The sequence below is a fragment of the Lampetra planeri genome, chromosome 50, assembly GCF_965212315.1.
Source record: "Lampetra planeri chromosome 50, kcLamPlan1.2.h2, whole genome shotgun sequence".
Taxonomy (NCBI): Eukaryota; Metazoa; Chordata; class Hyperoartia; order Petromyzontiformes; family Petromyzontidae; genus Lampetra; species Lampetra planeri.
The window spans coordinates 2,836,836-2,854,266 of NC_136156.1; the positions used below are offsets into that span (position 1 = coordinate 2,836,836).

The 17,431-nt window shown below is 47.3% G+C and overlaps 1 protein-coding gene across 4 annotated transcripts in view; it reads right to left on the reverse strand.

Moving 5' to 3' along the window:
* Positions 1 to 272: 272 nt before the first annotated feature.
* LOC144734261 (ralBP1-associated Eps domain-containing protein 1-like) overlaps positions 273 to 17,431 on the reverse strand; it is a 46,552-nt gene continuing 29,393 nt past the window's right edge. For 2 of the 4 annotated variants that reach the window (XM_078616389.1, XM_078616387.1), the window contains 10 exons: positions 16,711 to 16,798; positions 15,486 to 15,578; positions 15,277 to 15,349; positions 14,868 to 15,007; positions 13,927 to 13,991; positions 12,983 to 13,171; positions 12,234 to 12,296; positions 11,018 to 11,199; positions 8,938 to 9,043; positions 273 to 7,023 (listed from right to left, as the gene is read on the reverse strand). In XM_078616389.1, coding sequence (XP_078472515.1) covers positions 6,955 to 7,023; positions 8,938 to 9,043; positions 11,018 to 11,199; positions 12,234 to 12,296; positions 12,983 to 13,171; positions 13,927 to 13,991; positions 14,868 to 15,007; positions 15,277 to 15,349; positions 15,486 to 15,578; positions 16,711 to 16,798 — 1,068 coding nt within the window. In that variant the 3' untranslated portion in view covers positions 273 to 6,954. Of the gene's footprint in view, positions 7,024 to 8,937; positions 9,044 to 11,017; positions 11,200 to 12,233; positions 12,297 to 12,982; positions 13,172 to 13,926; positions 13,992 to 14,867; positions 15,008 to 15,276; positions 15,350 to 15,485; positions 15,582 to 16,710; positions 16,799 to 17,431 lie in introns of all 4 variants that reach the window. The other 2 variants (XM_078616388.1, XM_078616386.1) reach the window with 1 other exon arrangement.

The window sequence follows — 17,431 nt, forward strand, 5'->3', positions numbered from 1 at the left end:
GGTGGACCATATATATGCGGCGAGTTCGAAGGCGACTGCACAATGCATTTTTTCTAAAGTCTCCTCTGCTGCCGACTACATAGCGAGATCCCCCTTTGACAATGGGTCGTAGAGGATGGCGAAATCATTTAATTATAACACGCACACATCATAAAACATGCTTCAGATGATGAAATGAACGTATTGTATCTGGAAAATATAACACAAGTGGTAATGTGTTTTTTAAACATTGCTGAAATACAAACGCAAGCCCTTAAGAATCTAGACACCCGTTTACGTTATTTCATTGTTTATTACATTTTTGCAAAAAAAAACATTTAAACAAAAGGTAATTCCCTCCAGTACATATATTTATATGCTGCAAGATAAACAGAATACACACCACGGAAGGTCGCTCAAACCAAAACACCAAATAAATATGAGAGAAGTGGCTACACAAAAGGCATTTAAAATGTTCAGGCTTTTTTTTTTACACGTTCAGTTTTGTTGACTCTTTGTTGGGGTCCAGTGCTGTTAAGACAAAAAAAATACATCATGTAAGAGAGGTGGTGTGCAGGGGGATCTTCAGAATACTGTGCTGTGTTCCTTTAAAACATTTAAAATTAAGAACTGCCCAATAAAAGTGTTGGTTTTTGTCTGACCCGAACCAACAAAGACATTTTAGCTTGAAAAATCCACGGAAGAATGCATTAATTTAAAACTTGAATTGTGTTTTTTTTCAAAGCATATCCTTAGGAACGTTTAACATCAATATGCATTTTTTTTAATGTACCGTTTATTACGGAAACCGGAAAATTATATACTGCGTAACATGACTTATTCACCAATTGACAGGGAGGAGAGGGGGGGAGAGAAAACAAAAACAATTATACCTTTAAACGTTAAAAGGAAAACCAGTGATCATGAAACGTGCTCACATACGAGGGTTTAACATCAGTGGCTTACGAACAGGGACCCTGTTGACCGTTACTCTGGGTCAGCCTCTCACAGGTGACATAGCCCACCAGGTGACCGGCTGATTCGCGGGGTTAGTGATATAGCAACACTTTGCGTGCGGGCAACTTAAATTGTAGCTCCGAATACACGGAATGCCGTTTAGGTTGTTGAGAATAGATTTTCTTCGTTTCAAACCGATGGTCCGGTACCCACCCACCCACCCACTCGTCTCCAACCAGTTCACTTTGGACTCACAGTAGTTTCAACAAGTGGGCACATTTCCATGGATAGGCCTTGCAGATGACGATAATTTGCATTCGACCACATTCTCCAGATTATAAGACGCACTTCCCACCCCTCCACCCCTTGTATTTTAAAGTAACATTTGTGGGTGCTTCTGATTGGTGTGCGTGTGAATGTACGTGTGTGTCCTAGTATATGTATGAGTACGTTAGTGACGAGTGTTTGTGACCAGAATTGCTTAACTGTATTGACACCGGGCACTCGTTTGAGGGCGCGTTTTGCTCTCCGCAGCGTCTTATAATCTGAAGAATACGGTAACCTGGTGAACTCTGTAACGTGAATCGCTGTCACCACGTCTCCAAATTCAACCCGTCCCCGGTGGCCATGCGAGGATTATCGCTCTCTGCCACCATCTCACCATTTGGCGTTTTGTTGACAGCCTTCAAATCTCTTTGGGAGTCGCCGTGCACATTGCTGAGCGAGTTTTGGGGAAATGAAGGCTGCGTGCTTCCACCACGAATGGCCGAACTACGCGCACAGATTATACAATCTGGGGAGAGGCAAAAGTTCAGACCTCTGCGAAAGAGCACGTGGTGCCGCTACATCATTACGCGAACAGATTTTTTTTACTCCTCTCGTAAACGTGTCAGCTCGCATCGCGCGAGTATAACAGTGGTCGGCTAAGACGGCGAGGCTCACAAGGTCCAGCCGTTGTTGATCTTCCCCTGTTAGGCGCAACGCAACGCAAGTGGAGATTTTTGTTGCACAGACGGTGTTATGATACAAAAGGTGGGCTTACGTTTCGAAACTTTTAGAAGCAACCTACCACCCCCAATTACCCCCCCACCCATCCACCCCAAACAGCTTCACAATCCACAATTTCCGATTCAGTTTCAAGTGGGACAACGGCAGCTATTCGGCTAAAGAAATGCGTGTTGTAGATGTAAACAAAAGATTCAGCTTTGCATCGGGCCAATACAAATTGTAGAACTGTATACCGTGAATGTGTCGTAAATTGTCACTTCAACAAAAATTATCACAAAGACTTGGTACTGTATTCAAATTGCTGTCAGCATTTTTAACCAAAGCTGCCGTCATTTGTTGCTTACAAGTACAGGGATTTAGACTTAAACTTCTCCATGAAAATGTACCCAAGTTGATAACAAAAAAATGTATTGACACATCAAATTCGGTGCGCTTCTGAATTAAAAGCTTAAAAGGATCAACAACAAACAAACCTCTCCATGTTTCTCCACGTGGTGTTGTCGGGGCCAGAACTACCTGAAGACGGAGGCTTGTGTTGCCTCCGAAACGTCGTGATTTTTAATTTATTTTTTATTTTACTTTTATTAATTTATATTTTTTTACCTACGTGACTTTACCGAAAAAAACCTAAGAATAGAACTACAGTGGCTCATAGGGCAGACCGTAATCTCCATTTCCCGTGCAGAGTCAAACCCAACCACCGCCTTGATTTGCACACAAGTTGAGAGCAGGGTCACGGTCGTCAAAAGAAAAGCCACGTGGGTTCTCACTTGCCAGAAGCATTCGGCTAATCGCAACTCCACGCACTTTTAGCCGGGGCCTTCTCCTTCCCCAAACTCCTTGCCAGCGGTTCTTGCTGCTGTTGCTGCTACTGAGCCTTCGTGTAAACTAACCAAACCAACCAACAATTTCCACCCCCCCCACCACCATCCCCCAAATCGACTCAACAACGACAACAATTCCTCACTGGCATTTGTGGACAGATGGGACAGCAGGCAGACGAGTTCAGTCATTACAACGCGCGTTGAAGCGCCCCCGATTGACGTTCCGATCTGTGCTTGGCGTGGTTTCAGAATTCAAGAAATTAGACGCCAACGCTTTTTGTAGTCTCTTCTGTTGTGAATCACGTACAGTACTTAACCCGACGTTATATAAACACGACTCTGCGGGAACACGGAATACTAACACGATTGCCCCTTGGTGTTGAGTCCCGGAACAGTAAACATGTTCGTTTATTATTTTCGTCAAAGTACCTTTACTATTTTCCCAGCGTTCGTTTTAACCAAAGCATTCGTACTCTTGACGGTACCCCCACTCCTCGCCTCCTCCGGCTTATTCGGAAGAGCCGTGATTACGCCCATTAAGGGGCCATCCATTTAGTAGGTACGCAAAAATCTATCAAAACTTGACCCCTACCCCCCTCCCTGTACGCACGCGGACTTTTTACACCCCCCCCCCCACCTGCGTGCGTACGCCTGACGCACCCCCAGAATCCTACAGAACGGCCGATATTTAATCCCCGCAGAAACGATCAAGGACTAATAATCTTAACGTGTTTAAGCAGATAGTCCACCGCCGGACTATCTAACTCATTTGAAGGCCAATGTAGACAAATTATTATCGAGGCTTCACCCCCCCCGCCCTGTTTCCTATGCGTACGTACATTGTCAGTAGACCCCCCATACGCAAGCGAACGCATTTGAGTTAACCCCCCTCCCCCCTCCATGCGTACGTACTGAATGGATGGCCCCTAAGGCGAAGCACGAGACGCGACCCAGTAACAGGGTGGGGGGGGGCGGTGAGTTTGGGTGCCCTCCAGTCTCGCATAGCGCCGACTGCCCGATTGCCTTCAGCGGTTGGGACCGCGTCGTGAAACCCGCGTGCACACCCCGGGACAACAATTAGCGCGATTCCGCTCGCTGCTTTTGCAAGGGTTTTGTGGGGGAAATCGTCGTCGCTCGCGAAAACCGACGCAAAGGCGTCCCCACTTGCGTTTCAGATCCTCAGTGGGTGAAGTTCACGAACCAAGATCTCACCCCTTCATCCCCCCCACCACCACCACCGTGCCTTTCCCCTCGTCCGCCAGGAAGGGTTCTCTCCACCATTCCCAATTAAAGCCACGCAAGAAGAATTGTTGTTGGTGGTGGTCGATGTACGTGTGGAAGAATGATGGTGCACGCGGAGAAACGGGGACGGCGGGAGGGTGTTGGACACCCCTTGGCTCAACACGAGCGTTGTTGGATTGCGTTCATTACAAGGGTCTTGCAATCTCAATACGTGGCCCTTCATGACGTTACTCCCAACCAGATCAAAGTCCCACTACACGAAATGCAATGCGTGCTCATGGCCGTATTCCTTTACGGTCAGTCGGGCTACCCAATAGTTTTTCTTTTGTATACTTTATATAGGTTTTAATAGCATTTTTTTTAGCTTTTTTAACTGTTTATTAGATAAAAAAAAACGTATCAAGTACCTACACCTCTGCAAGGTAATTTTCGCAAAATAATCGTCACCAAAATGTTTCAGCCTTGCCCTGCCCGCGCTTAACAACGACAACAACGCCCCACACACTTCAACAAATGTACCAAGAGCTGTAACCTATAGCTTATGAGGGTTTCCAAACATGAATTCCAACGGGCCCCGCGGCTCCGAATTGGCCACAGTCTAATCTGGTGAGAGTCAGAACTGCTTCAGCCCGGCGAGTATTTTTTTGCCCGCTCCTTTTGTTCGCGCCAAGGCGATCGGATGTGCTTTGCCCGGTGATTTTTTTTTCTTTTTCTCACACGACGTTCAAAAAAAGACTTCGACGCGGCAAATCGGTTAGCGCGTTCGAGAGAAGAAAGAAAAAAATGCCTTGAAATTTTTAAAAAAATTGCAAAGGTTACGTTAGAATAAGACGTGGAAGGAGGGTTTTGGGGTGGCGGGTTCGGGGTGTAGGGTAAAACGTCGCAGTCTCAACAACAAACCGAAAGTCGAGCGTTATGGTAAACAAGTTGCCGTATTGGCCAAACAAGCGGGGGGCAGTTCTTCTGGATGGCCCCCCGCAACTCTCGTATTTAACCGGCGGTCAGCAAAGATGCGTCAATCCACCGGCAGCGTGTGATAAAACAGGCTCGTAACAATAATAAAACAATGCAAGGGCATACACTTGGGAGCTCATTTACAGAGTGAAACGCATGATCCGTGTGGTTTTCTCATCCCGTTTGGTTTTTTTTGTGTTCATTCAAGATAACTTCATGTCGCACGAGTGGGCTGCTGTGCTCGGCGAGCGATCGGGTGCGTTGACGCAGAGAGAGAGAGTTCCGAGGGCACCCCCAATGTTTCCTCCAGATCACAGGAGAGAGAGAGAGAAGAAAAAAAAACCCAACCCCGGTCTATCGTCACTTTTAATAGTAAAATGAAAAGCACCAATCGTAATTAAACGTTTTTCCAGTTGGATGTGACGCTCACAATTGAATTACTTTTCAGTTGCCATGGCCCTGAGCTTTGTCTCGACAGAGGCCAGCGTGTGGGGGATGGGGGAACCGATGATGCCGCTGCCGTGCGTTGGTGCCCACCCTTAACTCTACGAAGCCCTGGGCCTGCTGCTGCAAACGATTGTAATCCCCCCCCCCGCCAAAGCTATCAGCAAATGCTCGGATGAACCACAGTATTCTTGGGAGTTTCTTCTTCCGCTGCTGGGACCCCTTTGACGTGCCCCCACCGAGACGCGTGGCGTCGTCCTGCTGTCTTTGCCGTTTGCAAGCGTGCGGTGGAATCCTCGAGTCTCGCTTTTCACCCAGAAAAAGAAATCTATCGTCGCGCCAGCAGCTGCTGTCGGTGGCAGAATTCACGTGTGCGCACGCGTGCCCTCTTTGCAGTTTCGTAACACGCACCGTTTGTTCAAAACTTTCGCAAATACCCGTTGCCTACAATCAGAAGCACTAATAGGCACTTGCATAAGCACTGTAACATTTATATTCAAAAAGAGGCCATTCTTGTCTTCGCTCTTATTCAATAAAGAAGAGAAAAAAACGTTCCGAAGAAAAACAGTTTTTGTTTTTAAAATCCAACCGCTCCCAATCCTCGTTGTGTCAACAAGTCCGTGCTAAAATGGTTGTTGTGGTTAGTCGGCAAAGACTCGAGACAATTCCTTGACCTGTCATGGGGCAGGGCAGGAAAAAGGCAAGGCAGGACCGGGCAAGGTAGGGCAAAGGGGGTTGTGCATCCAGGCTTGACTTAAAGCTGGGCTGGACTTGACCAGGCTGGGGTCGACTGGCTTGGGCTAGGTTCCGATGACTGTTTGCCCAGCAGCAGCAGCAACAGCAGTAGCAGCAGTGCTGTTTTGTAGACGGCGGCAGTCAAGGCACAGGTTAGAGAAGCCAGTATCGAGTCGGCTCAGCCAAAGCCCAAGGGACAGGAACTGCCATAAAACGCCATCACATCGCAGGTTTTATTAACCTCTCTTCAGCAACTTAGATAATGTACAAAATAATTCCTCGCGTGCCACAACCTCGACAAATCGCCTGAGCCAACAAAGTCTCGGTAACCGATTGCGGCAGTCTTTTTGGCCAAATCAGCGCCTGCGTGTGCTCTGGTGAGTTTTTTTTTTATGACTGATAGTCTCATGGCAATTGGCTAGTGGCATGCTAACGTGCCGCTGAACAAAGTGACGTTTTGGCAAAACTTTGGCGTGGAAAAAAAACATCTTCATGGGCTTTCTTTGCTGCCCAATGTGTCATCCCGGAAACCAAAAACACTTTGCAGAGAAAAAGTAACTTCCTTCGCTTAGCCACAGTTATCTTCAAGACATTCTCATCTTAAGGTAGCAAGTGTTTTTTGTTTGTTTGTTAAACAAGTCCTTTCTTCTTCTTTGTGGGGGCATTCAATGAACCAGATGACGCGCTCAGCGAATGAGCATTCTTTAAAGTTCTTTAAGTGCGTCCCTCCCCCCTTCCCGCCAGCCCCTCCCGGCTCCTCCTTTGCCCCCCCCACCCACTTCCCCCACCGTCTGGGGCGCGACCGATGTAGCTACGTGTGCGAGAATGGACGGAGTTGCTCCAGCTGCGCTTCGAGTGCAATCCTTTCTTCCAGCAGATCCTGCAAGCGAAACACAAACACAAAAGACAAAGATCCCCCGTATTATGGGCTCGTGGGGCAAGTGCTGCCCCCCAGCACCTATGAAGGCCGACACGGCACACGAGGGGGTGGGTGGCCAGCACCACGCCCGGCCGCCTTTGTCTCCCTAGTGGCAATGTTTTCACACTGCACCAGGCACTCATTTGAGGACGAATCGGCCTAGGGGAGGCCCAGGACCGGTTCAGATTATCGTCACTGGTGTTGGCCGTGAGCAGGAATCGAACTCGGGTCGCCAGGTCCGTAGCGCAGTGCGCTAACCGCTACACCACCGCTCCCCATACACATGCACAAACACACGCACATACACACGATAGGCACTTTCATTTTAAAAAACATCACCGGGATTTTAAGAACACCAGAAGGTGCTTTGAACATCATCATCGTCGTCGTTATTAGCCGATGTCTACCGACTACTGAAGGAAAGCCTCCACATGCCGTCACGATCTCTCACGGTCCAGTGCTAGCCATCTCACTCCTGCACAATAATCTCAATGATCCATCTGCCCAGTGGTCTTATTCTTGGACATATTCTCTCTTGTTAACATGCACGACCATTCTTTTATGTCCAGAATAAACAAAATTCCATCTCAAGTGTGACCCTCTTTCAGAGAAAAAAAGATTCGGTAAGACTCTCCCTTGGTATATATATTCCGGGTGAAATAATTCACCAATTAATATAAGCATCATACTACATGCATTGGATTCTCACGTGTAAAAACTAATGCTATGGGTTCACTGTAGGCACTACCATTCACCACAATGGTAAGAAAAAAACCCAGAATAGATTATTGAATTCAATCGTGACCTGTAAGTCACACCACTTCATCAAATTGGCAGGAGGATGAATTGTTCTACCCGTGGTAAACATATCAAATTCACCAAAAAAAAAAAACGGCCAATCTAAAGAGAGCAGTTATTTTTTGGTCCGTGGCCAATGCCCGAATCAATATTGAAATGAGACCTTTGCTACGCACGCGCCCAACCACAATCAATCGCGCTGCCGCCTTTGATCGCCGGCGGTGCTCACCACAAGACGTGGCCTACCGGGCGTTCGGCGCAGCGGACACAAAAAGCATCTCGCGGACGATCCTCTCGCAATCCCCTTATGCAGAGGAACTTCATTCACTCGGCTTGACGGTTATTGTATTCATTGTTACCGCCGATGTATCAAAAAGTGACCGCCCTGTGGCATGTGAGGCTTTACGGGACTGAAAATACAATAACAGCTGATACGTGACACTGTACACAAAGTCATTACGCGTGGTTGAAGCATTATGGGCAAAAGCATTAACCTTAATCTCCGGATGAGACTTTTTTTCCCCTCTATTTAAAAAACAATTTGGGGTGCATCTTATAATCCGGTTCACGTGTGGTTGTGAGTGGCCAGGTTTCTATAACTTAATTGACACTGGGCACAAATATCGGGGTAGGACTTTGTGTTTAGAAGCACTTCATGATCCGCAACACACATAATAAAAAGAACTCCGTTCTATCTCCACATATTAAAAATTAAATGTATTTTTTGAGCCTACTGGCCCATCTGGGTTTCATCAGTGGGCGGGGCCTGACTCTGCTGATGAGAACTACAATGTCAAACCGGGGTCAGCGTTTTCTCGCTTCAAACGAAAGTCGCTGGATAATACAGGTCACGAAAGTCAATCAATCAAAACCAATATTTATTCATACGTGGGTACAACAGAGTGTTGCGCTTGTGTGCATGTTGTGTGTGTTCAGTTTGTTGTCCTTCACCCCGACACCTCCGATTAGCGCGGTTGGCTACGTAAGGTGCGAAAAGAAGTTCAATGTACGTACATACACGCATACGTGACATTTGGGATGTCAACAAGGCACTTTATCCGCCCCAAGGAAACGAACCTTGAGTTGTTGCTGCAGCTCGCTGTTGAGCCGAGCCAAGACAGTGTTGGTCTCCTTGTTTTTGCGGATCGACGCTTGGATCACTTTCTTCTCGTTTCCCATCGACCTGCGGCGGCAGCGCAGAGCCCCCCATGACGGCGCCGAAAGTGTTAGTCATCAGAATGAGAATCTATATTTAGTCTGCAGGAGGAATCCGATGAGCTATGAAGCTCTTTTTCACAGATGTCCAGTAAGGGGCACGGGGTCAGTACGTTACAACAAAACAATGCGTAAAACACGATTGGAGTGCAAAGTATAGGAAAGGTAAACACACTTGATACAATAATTTTGCTGTGACGGTTCCACCTAAAGATGGAGGCTTGTGTTGCCTCCGAAACGTCGTGATTAAATTTATGTTTTCTTTTTAACCTACGTGACTTTACCGAAAAAAACAGAGAGTATGTAAACACATCACTTTAATAAAAAAAAACTAATTTTTTTTATCTCACCAGGTGAAGCTCACCGAGGTATTAACTTATTTTTCAGAAGCGACATGGCCACAAATAATAGCTCCACAAAGCGGCTTATCACGTGGAAATTTATAGCTGCAAAATAATCTATATTTCCCTTGACGGCACGGCCCAATCTCGTCACGCATTCAGCTGGAATCGCTCGCCGACCTTTGCGCAACGAGGCCGCCCAATTAAAGCGCACACGGATCGTTCGCTAACGAACGTCGCCGCGATTTTCCGAGAAACGTTTTCCCCATTTCTCGACCAAGCGTGCGGTGCAAATCATTAGCGTCTGCGAGTGATCAAAAACGACTCCCGTTGCTGCAGCCTCCGGCGCGTGGTCCCCAATACAGAATTCTAATTGAATGCACGCGTAGCACCGCGTACGCACAGCCTAGAGGCGAAGCGGATTGGACCAAGCCGCACGCTGGTGTCTGCTGGCCATGTAACTGTTCCACCCCCTCCCCAACACCACCCCCTCGGGGAGGACTCAATGGATTGTCACGATTCGTGGCCACGATTCGATTAAAAAAATGTGTGATCGTTTGCATGTTTATTTTGTTCTGTCCCATTGCGGAGGTTTTGTCTGCTCCAATTTGCATTAATGAATCATGAACGTGTACATGGACTGCCCCCCTTTGCCAAGCCACTGCTGGATAAGGGCCTCCCCTATGCTCTACGGATCTTAGAGGTTATTTTATAATTATTACCATATTTCACAACGCTGGTTGGTGAAATCGGCGAGCATGTATGTGGGACCACAGACGAACAGCCAAACAAGGTCAAAAGTTAAATCGTTTTCTGTGATACAATTGCTCATGACCAGACGATCAAATCACCCGGCTTGAGCCTGGATAACGATTGGATAGGCGGCCAGTGCATCATTGACATAAGATGATCGCGTCATTCGCACATCAAACTGCGGATTGTTACGTGCACCGTTCGACACGTTGCGCCGTGAGAGAATCGATTTTGAAACCATGGCCCAATGTGTCGAATGTGCCCCCTGCTGGGGGGGTCAGAAAACTCTACGGAGTTAAGGTGTCCACCCAAGATATCTTACAACCGTTAACATTTTTGTCTATATAAAAGCAATTAAACTTTTTTTTATTTGACCAGGTAAGGCCCACTGAGCTATGATGCTCTTTTTCAGAAGCGACCAGGCCACAAACGATAACTCAACGAAGTGGCTCATCACGTGGAAATGCATAGCAGCCAAATACTCTAAACGCATAGTTTCTAAATGTGGAGGGAAAAAACCGGCGGATACGAAGAAAATAATCCACGTGACCACAGGGTGAGAGAACACACAATCTCCAAATATATAGACGTCACGGTTGAGATCGAACCCATGACCTCCTGTATACCAGCCGAAGTAGTCAACATCTCGCCACAAGAGTAACAGGCAAACTCCCAACATAATTACAGCTATGAGAGAAGAAGAAGTAGAATGACCCACACTGGGCACAGGTTAAAAGTACTGCTATTACTACAGGGGTGGGTGGTTATTATATATCATTCCGACCTCAGGGTCAGAATTTTTGCCGGGGGAACAAAAATACCATCGCCCGACGAGGTGCCGCTCTCACCTCTGCAGCGAGGGCTGGGTGGCGCCGAGGGCGGCGATGCCTCCCGGCTTGCGCAAGGGCTCTTCTTGCGGCGGCGGCGGTGGCGGCGGGGGAGCGGCGACGGTCTCCTCGTCCGACTTGAGCTGCCGCCGCGATGGCTTCTTGGGTGCCGGCTGCGCTGGCGACGTCGACCTCTGCTGTATCTGCGCGACACGGAGGCAGCAGTCGTTAGTGCCACAAAAACGTCGTGGCCGAGTGAGTCGTTGGGCTTTTTATCGTGGAGCTCGTGCGTGTCGATTCGACTAGCGGAAGAAGAGGCGTCTCGCGATGCCTGCGCGGGTCACCAAGAGTGATTTTTCTATACTTCACCACGCAGATTAGTGAAGACGGGGAGCACGGATGTATGAGAATAGAAGTACATACTGGATGATGTTAACTACCTCGCCTGGTATACAGGAGGTCACAGGTTCGATCCCGCCCCTGACGCCTGCTGTATATTTGGGGTTTGTTTGTTCTCCCCGTGGTCGCGTGTATTTTTCTCCGGGCATTGCGGTTTTCCCCTCTAGATTTAGAAACGGGCGTTGGAGAGTATTTGGCTGCTATACATTTCCATATGATGAGCCACTTTGTTGAGCTATCATTTGTGGCCAGGTCGCTTCTAAAAAAGACCAATAAAAAGCTCATGGGGCCTTATCCTGGTCAAATAAAAATAGTTTATAGTTTATGATAGACAATAAAAATAAGTTAATAGTTTTGCTTGAATGTGCTGGCGCAGGCACATTGCGTAGCTGCCTTCCCGCTTGTCTGTGGTACCTCACTCCTCGGAGTCGCTCTCTCTGTATGAGAGTGAGCGAACACTCTGCGCGTTACAAGTTGCAACCATTATTAATTATGTGATGTGATATTTATGTTACAGGAAAACCTTGGATTGCGAGCATAATGCGTTCCGGAAATGTGTTTGTAATCCAAAGCGCTCGTATATCAGTTGTGATCACGTGACGCTCGGCAGACAAAGCGTATACACGTACGACTCGTATTGCAAGACCTCGCTCGTTTATCAAATTAATATTCATTTTAAAATTTTGCTCGTCTTGCAAAACACTCGCAGACCAAGTAACTCGCAATCGAAGGTTTTACTGTATTTGATTTTATTTGATGGGCTGCGCCACCCGCACATTAACGAGGATAATTCAGATAAATAAACTACACCATAGAGTGGGAATGTTAAAAGTGTAACCTTGTTGTTCGTCACGGTCTTTTCCTCGACGCGGCTTTCTGTTTTCACTGGCGCCTTTTCGACCTGTGAATGAATAAAAAAAAGTATTTTAGATGTCAAATTAAGTCAACAAATTAACTTTGTTGCGACACACGCATCAGTATACACCACCTAAATGCAACATTGAGCAAAACCCTCTATAAAACCAGTCTTGAAACCTCAGTAAATCTTTTCATTTTTAAACAAGTGCAATAATATTATTAACAATAAATGTCTATTCAATGCAGAATTAAGCACATTAAAAAACACAAATATCGTTGCACAGGAGTTCACCTGAAATCACTTGGAATAAACCAATACATTTCTAATCATTCAAATTCATGAAAGTCTAATAGATATTACCCACTAGTGATTATTGAGTTTCGAGTTAAGTTTAACTGTAATAAAACTGAATTGTATCCAGCAACTTGGACATTTCCAGCCAATTAAGTGATGGATTGTAAGTTTTTTTACGAGCATCAATATTATAAAAGCCCGGCGTTTTGTTTGTCCATCAACTAAATTACAAGAGCCTTTCAGAAGGCCTGAACGTCGCGTGTAAAATTTTAGTGCGTTAAATAGCTGCTCGCATTTATCCGGATTCCAATTTGGGCCGATACTTGACGTACTCCACGAATGCCCCCCCCCCCCCCCCGCCAACTCCCGCCCCCGTTGTTTCTTGGGCTTTCAGCGTGCCGAGCGCCAACTCCGGCGCCACCGCTGCCGCTCACCGGCGCGGGCGCCTGCGGGTCCGGCGTGTCCCCCGTGGCTCGGTCAACCTCGGGCACCGCGTGCAGCGCTCCGAAGTGCGTGAAGTCGGCAAAGTTGGGCTGCTCGGAGATGGGCGGCGACAGCAGCGGCACTCCGGACGCGCCGGGAACCATGTCGGCGCCGTCGATGGAGCGGGATGTCTGCAGCGCCTGAACCGGAACCGGCACACGGTACACGGCACACCCACGGTCGGTTGGTCACTGCCAAGGACCACGGTAGTTCTTTTGCTCAGGGCCGTGTTCTGATCTTCAGATGAATCTCAAAAAATGAAAATTGGGCTTAGGTTTAAAATGTTGGGATAGCCCAAAGAATTTTTTTTAAAATCGTTCACTTCTAGTGACATCACAGCGGCAGATGAATTTGAAACACCGCTTCCTGTGATGTCACTTCCTGTGGTGTCACTTCCATGCTTTTCCCGCCAAAAGTACCAAGACGCGACATCACCTTTATTTAAATTTATTAAGATAACGTAAGTGTTCAGATTTACTGTTGGAAACCGAAATTCACTTATTATTGAAACGTATTAAAACGGTCATATTTAGTGTATAAACGATTCAAGTTACTAAAACATCATCATCAGGGTGATTGCTTGTGTTGGAGTCGAAACGTCGTAAGAATTGTTGTTTTATATTTTTATTATTTTATTATTTCCCTTCTACGTGACTTTACCGAAAGAACCAAGAATATGAATCCCTGCAATCACGAAAGCTTTCAATCAAAATTTTACTAAAACTATTTAAATGTGAAAATATGACAAAGTATAACATTGGACCTAAAAACAAAGCCTCATCCGCGGATCTGATCAAATTCAAATCCAAAACACGTTCCGACAATGTACGGTTACACGGCAAGGCCGGTCATCGTGCCACCGAGGCGGATGTGCCCAGCGGAAATGTGCGGGTACCTGAGGATGTGGCCGGGGTGGCACTGCAGGAGGCGGCGCAGGCTGCTGGCCGGTGGTCTGCTGGCCTGTAATTATACACGACAGTTAAGTGGCAGCCACGCACGAGTCAATTGTACCCTACATTTGTAAATGTGTACACCGCTCCAGGATGCACTTGCGATCCAGAAAGGTCATCGGTTCATTCGCCCGGAGCGGCAGTTAAAAGGTATAAGTGTCTCAAATCAACAACGCGCCTCCCTCCACCCAGCAGTATAAATGTGTACACCACCAGTTAGTTGATCGTATGTGTTTGTATGATGAACTTCCTTCGCACCGTACATAGCCAACCGTAATAATCGAAGTTGTGGTATGCGATTTAAAGCTTTCGTGACTGCAGGGATTCATCTTCTTGGTTCTTTCGGTAAAGTCACGTAGAAGGGAAGTAATTTTATTATGTTTTTTTTTTATTATTTTATTACTTCCCTTCTACGTGACTTTACCGAAAGAACCAAGAAGTTGTGGTATGGGGTAGGGTAAAGTGTCGGTACGCTGACCCCTTCCAAGACGTCTCGTCAGCATGGAAAGGAAGATCAAACGCCCTCTAGAGCTCCCTCTAGTGGAGGCCCTTCCACCAGCCGCAGCGTGGGCAAGCGAGCACTCGTATGGTTACGCCTTGTAGCCTGCGTCAGGCTTCTTCCAACGACGTTATATCAGGCAGGTCACAGGGGGTAGCGGGGGGGGGGGTGAACGCAGGCTCACCCTACTGAATAGCTCTCTTCATACGCTACAGCAATTTTACTGGAGCAGTTAGACCTGATGACGGAGGTTTGTGTTGCTTCCGAAACGTCGTGAGTTAATTAATTTTAATATTTAAATTTGTTACCTACGTGACTTTACCGGAAAAAACCAAAGAGTACGAATCCTTGCAGTCCCGAAAACTTCAAATCTAGAAGCAGGCTCACCCTGTGCGGGCGGCTGGAACACTTTGTTGAGGTCGAGGGAGGAGGAGCGCGAGTGGCTCTGGTTGGGCCTCGGTGGGGGTGGCGGGGGTGGCGCCACCTGCTTCTTGAGCGAATCGTCCACGGAGGTGCCCGAGAACGACCTGCACACAAACACGGCATGTGCCAACGTGAAACGCAACTTCAGCGGCGCAGCATTCTGGGGAAAAACCCCCCTCCCCCCCACTGGTAACGACACCGATAATTATTACTCCGATGATTGCCTAAATCCAACAGCCTCTGTGCGATAACGTCACGTCTCAAAATATAAATCACGCGCCCTTCGTGGCTATTTGTAACTATTTACAAATCACGCCGCTTTGGTGAAAGGTGCAATGGGAGGGCGACTCTTTCGCTGGTCGTGTTTACTCGCCTTGGCCTTGAGAAGCCGGCGCCGTAAGCTTCCGCATCTGACGAAACGGACGACTCAGAGCTGTGGAAACCATCTGTTGCACACAAGGCAGGGACAGAAGATAAACTGCGGTAGCACAGGGGCTTGGCATTGTAGAGCACCTCGTTCGAAGCGTAACAACAGCGGGGGGAGGATGTTTAAGGAGCAAGGGGAATGTGTGCGCACCGTACCGACGCTTTTTGCCACGGAAAATTTAGCGGCGGATGGCTGCTCCGTGGCTCTCGACGGCGTGGGGTGTGGCTGGCTCACCGGCGTGCCCATCTCTGCTGAACACGGACAAAAAAATATGGCGATAAATGATACCTGAAGCAGCTTAAGCTGGCAAGGTACACAGAGAGGAAATGATACGTTGAGTTTACCGACGAAAACAGGTTGTGATACATGCGTCAAAATGCGCGTACGAGAATCATGTTTTATTTTATTTGCATAAGTTGCATGCGATGGGTTTGTGGAACAACCCCGAAGCCACTATTAACTACATGCACTGCAAATAAAGATTATTGAATTGTGACCACGCTGAATCAGGACAGGTCATCAAATCGCGAGGAGGCGGTGAGTCGCGAAGACACCTTGTTGACACTCATCATCAATCCTGCATTATGAATACACGATTTTATATGCAGTCAATGACGGTTCTACTTCGATATCTTCTAACAGGCCATAATAAAATTGGTGTGTGCTGGCAGGCCACGTGATATATGTTATGAAATCGTACGATGCCGTAGCGCCATAATATCTGGATGCGAGTTCTCTTGAGAATCTCCATCTCTTTCTATTTTATTTTATCTCACTAAGTATCTATTTCTGTCTCAGTGAGAACCATTACTTCCGTTAGGGGCCACATTCAATCCGTTGGCCATTAGTCCAAAGAGCACAACATTTGCAGGAGAATTTTTGCGGATACAAAAACAAGAGGTAATTTAAATTCCACTTGGAATTTTCCAAGTGGAAATAACTTGGTCTCACGGCACGATGTCAGAAGCAGGACATCAAAGCAAAAGCTTTAAAAGAGAAACAAAACCAAGTGAAACAAAGCGTTAACCCTTTCCCCTTCCGAAACGTCTGCAAGTTACACGTCACCACGAAATCTCGAAACGTGCAAGTGGCTCGTCGTTAATTCTATATAGAAAGGAGTAGCGCCGTTGTTTTTAAAGACATTTTACTCACCACAAAGAATCGTAGCGACACGACCGAATTCAATGATAGCGTGCGTCAAACTGTGCCACGCGCATGGCCTTGTGGGAGCCTCGGTACCGATAAAGAATCGGAAGAAAAACTGATGATGTACACTTATGTCATCGTAACGGGAAAGGGGTTAAGTGCGCAGAGCCACGCAACGCAACCGCAGATCCGCACCATCTCGTCGCCGTGGCCATCGATGCCAAGCGTGCGTACCTGGCGTGGCCCTGTTGATGTGCATCTCCTGCATGTGGATTTTGCTGGGCGTCATGCGGATGGCCACCGGGTGGACGATTGCCGTCTCCTGCCCAATGCACGCAACCACGCGGTCACCACGCTTCTCAACGTGCCCAGAGACGGACGGACGGACAGACGGACAGACGCAGAGGCCAGCGATTGAGCCATTCACCGTGATGGGGGATTGGGGGGGGGGGTGGATGGGGGTGGGGAGGACATGGTGCAGTTCTGGTTCGTTCTTGCTCATTAAGAGTTGTCTGCGGGGTCACTGGACTGTGGTCTCAGGGTGGAGGAGGAAGGTGGATTGATGGCACGTCTTTACCCGGCTTTGCAAGAGCAGTTTTAACAAGATCACCTTGCAACGAGTCATTTTAATGGGCGCAATAATTTCAGTGCAGGGACTGCAGCGATGCTTGAACGCAACGTAGTCTGGTTTTCCAAAATAAAAAGTTAAGGGGAACATTTAAAAGAATATTGCACTCACAAGAATGCAATCAAAATAAAGGTCCTGTTAAATCCAATCATGTTTAACAGCTAAGGCAGACAGTATAGCCAAATTAAATGTGTTTATTTTGTCATAGAAACTCTACGTTTGGGTATAAACCCAGTGTTCCGGTTTTGACAATCACTTGACAGCAGACCCACCCAGTCACATTAATCATGCACAGTCTTTGGAGCATCGCCGAGACAATACAAAGCC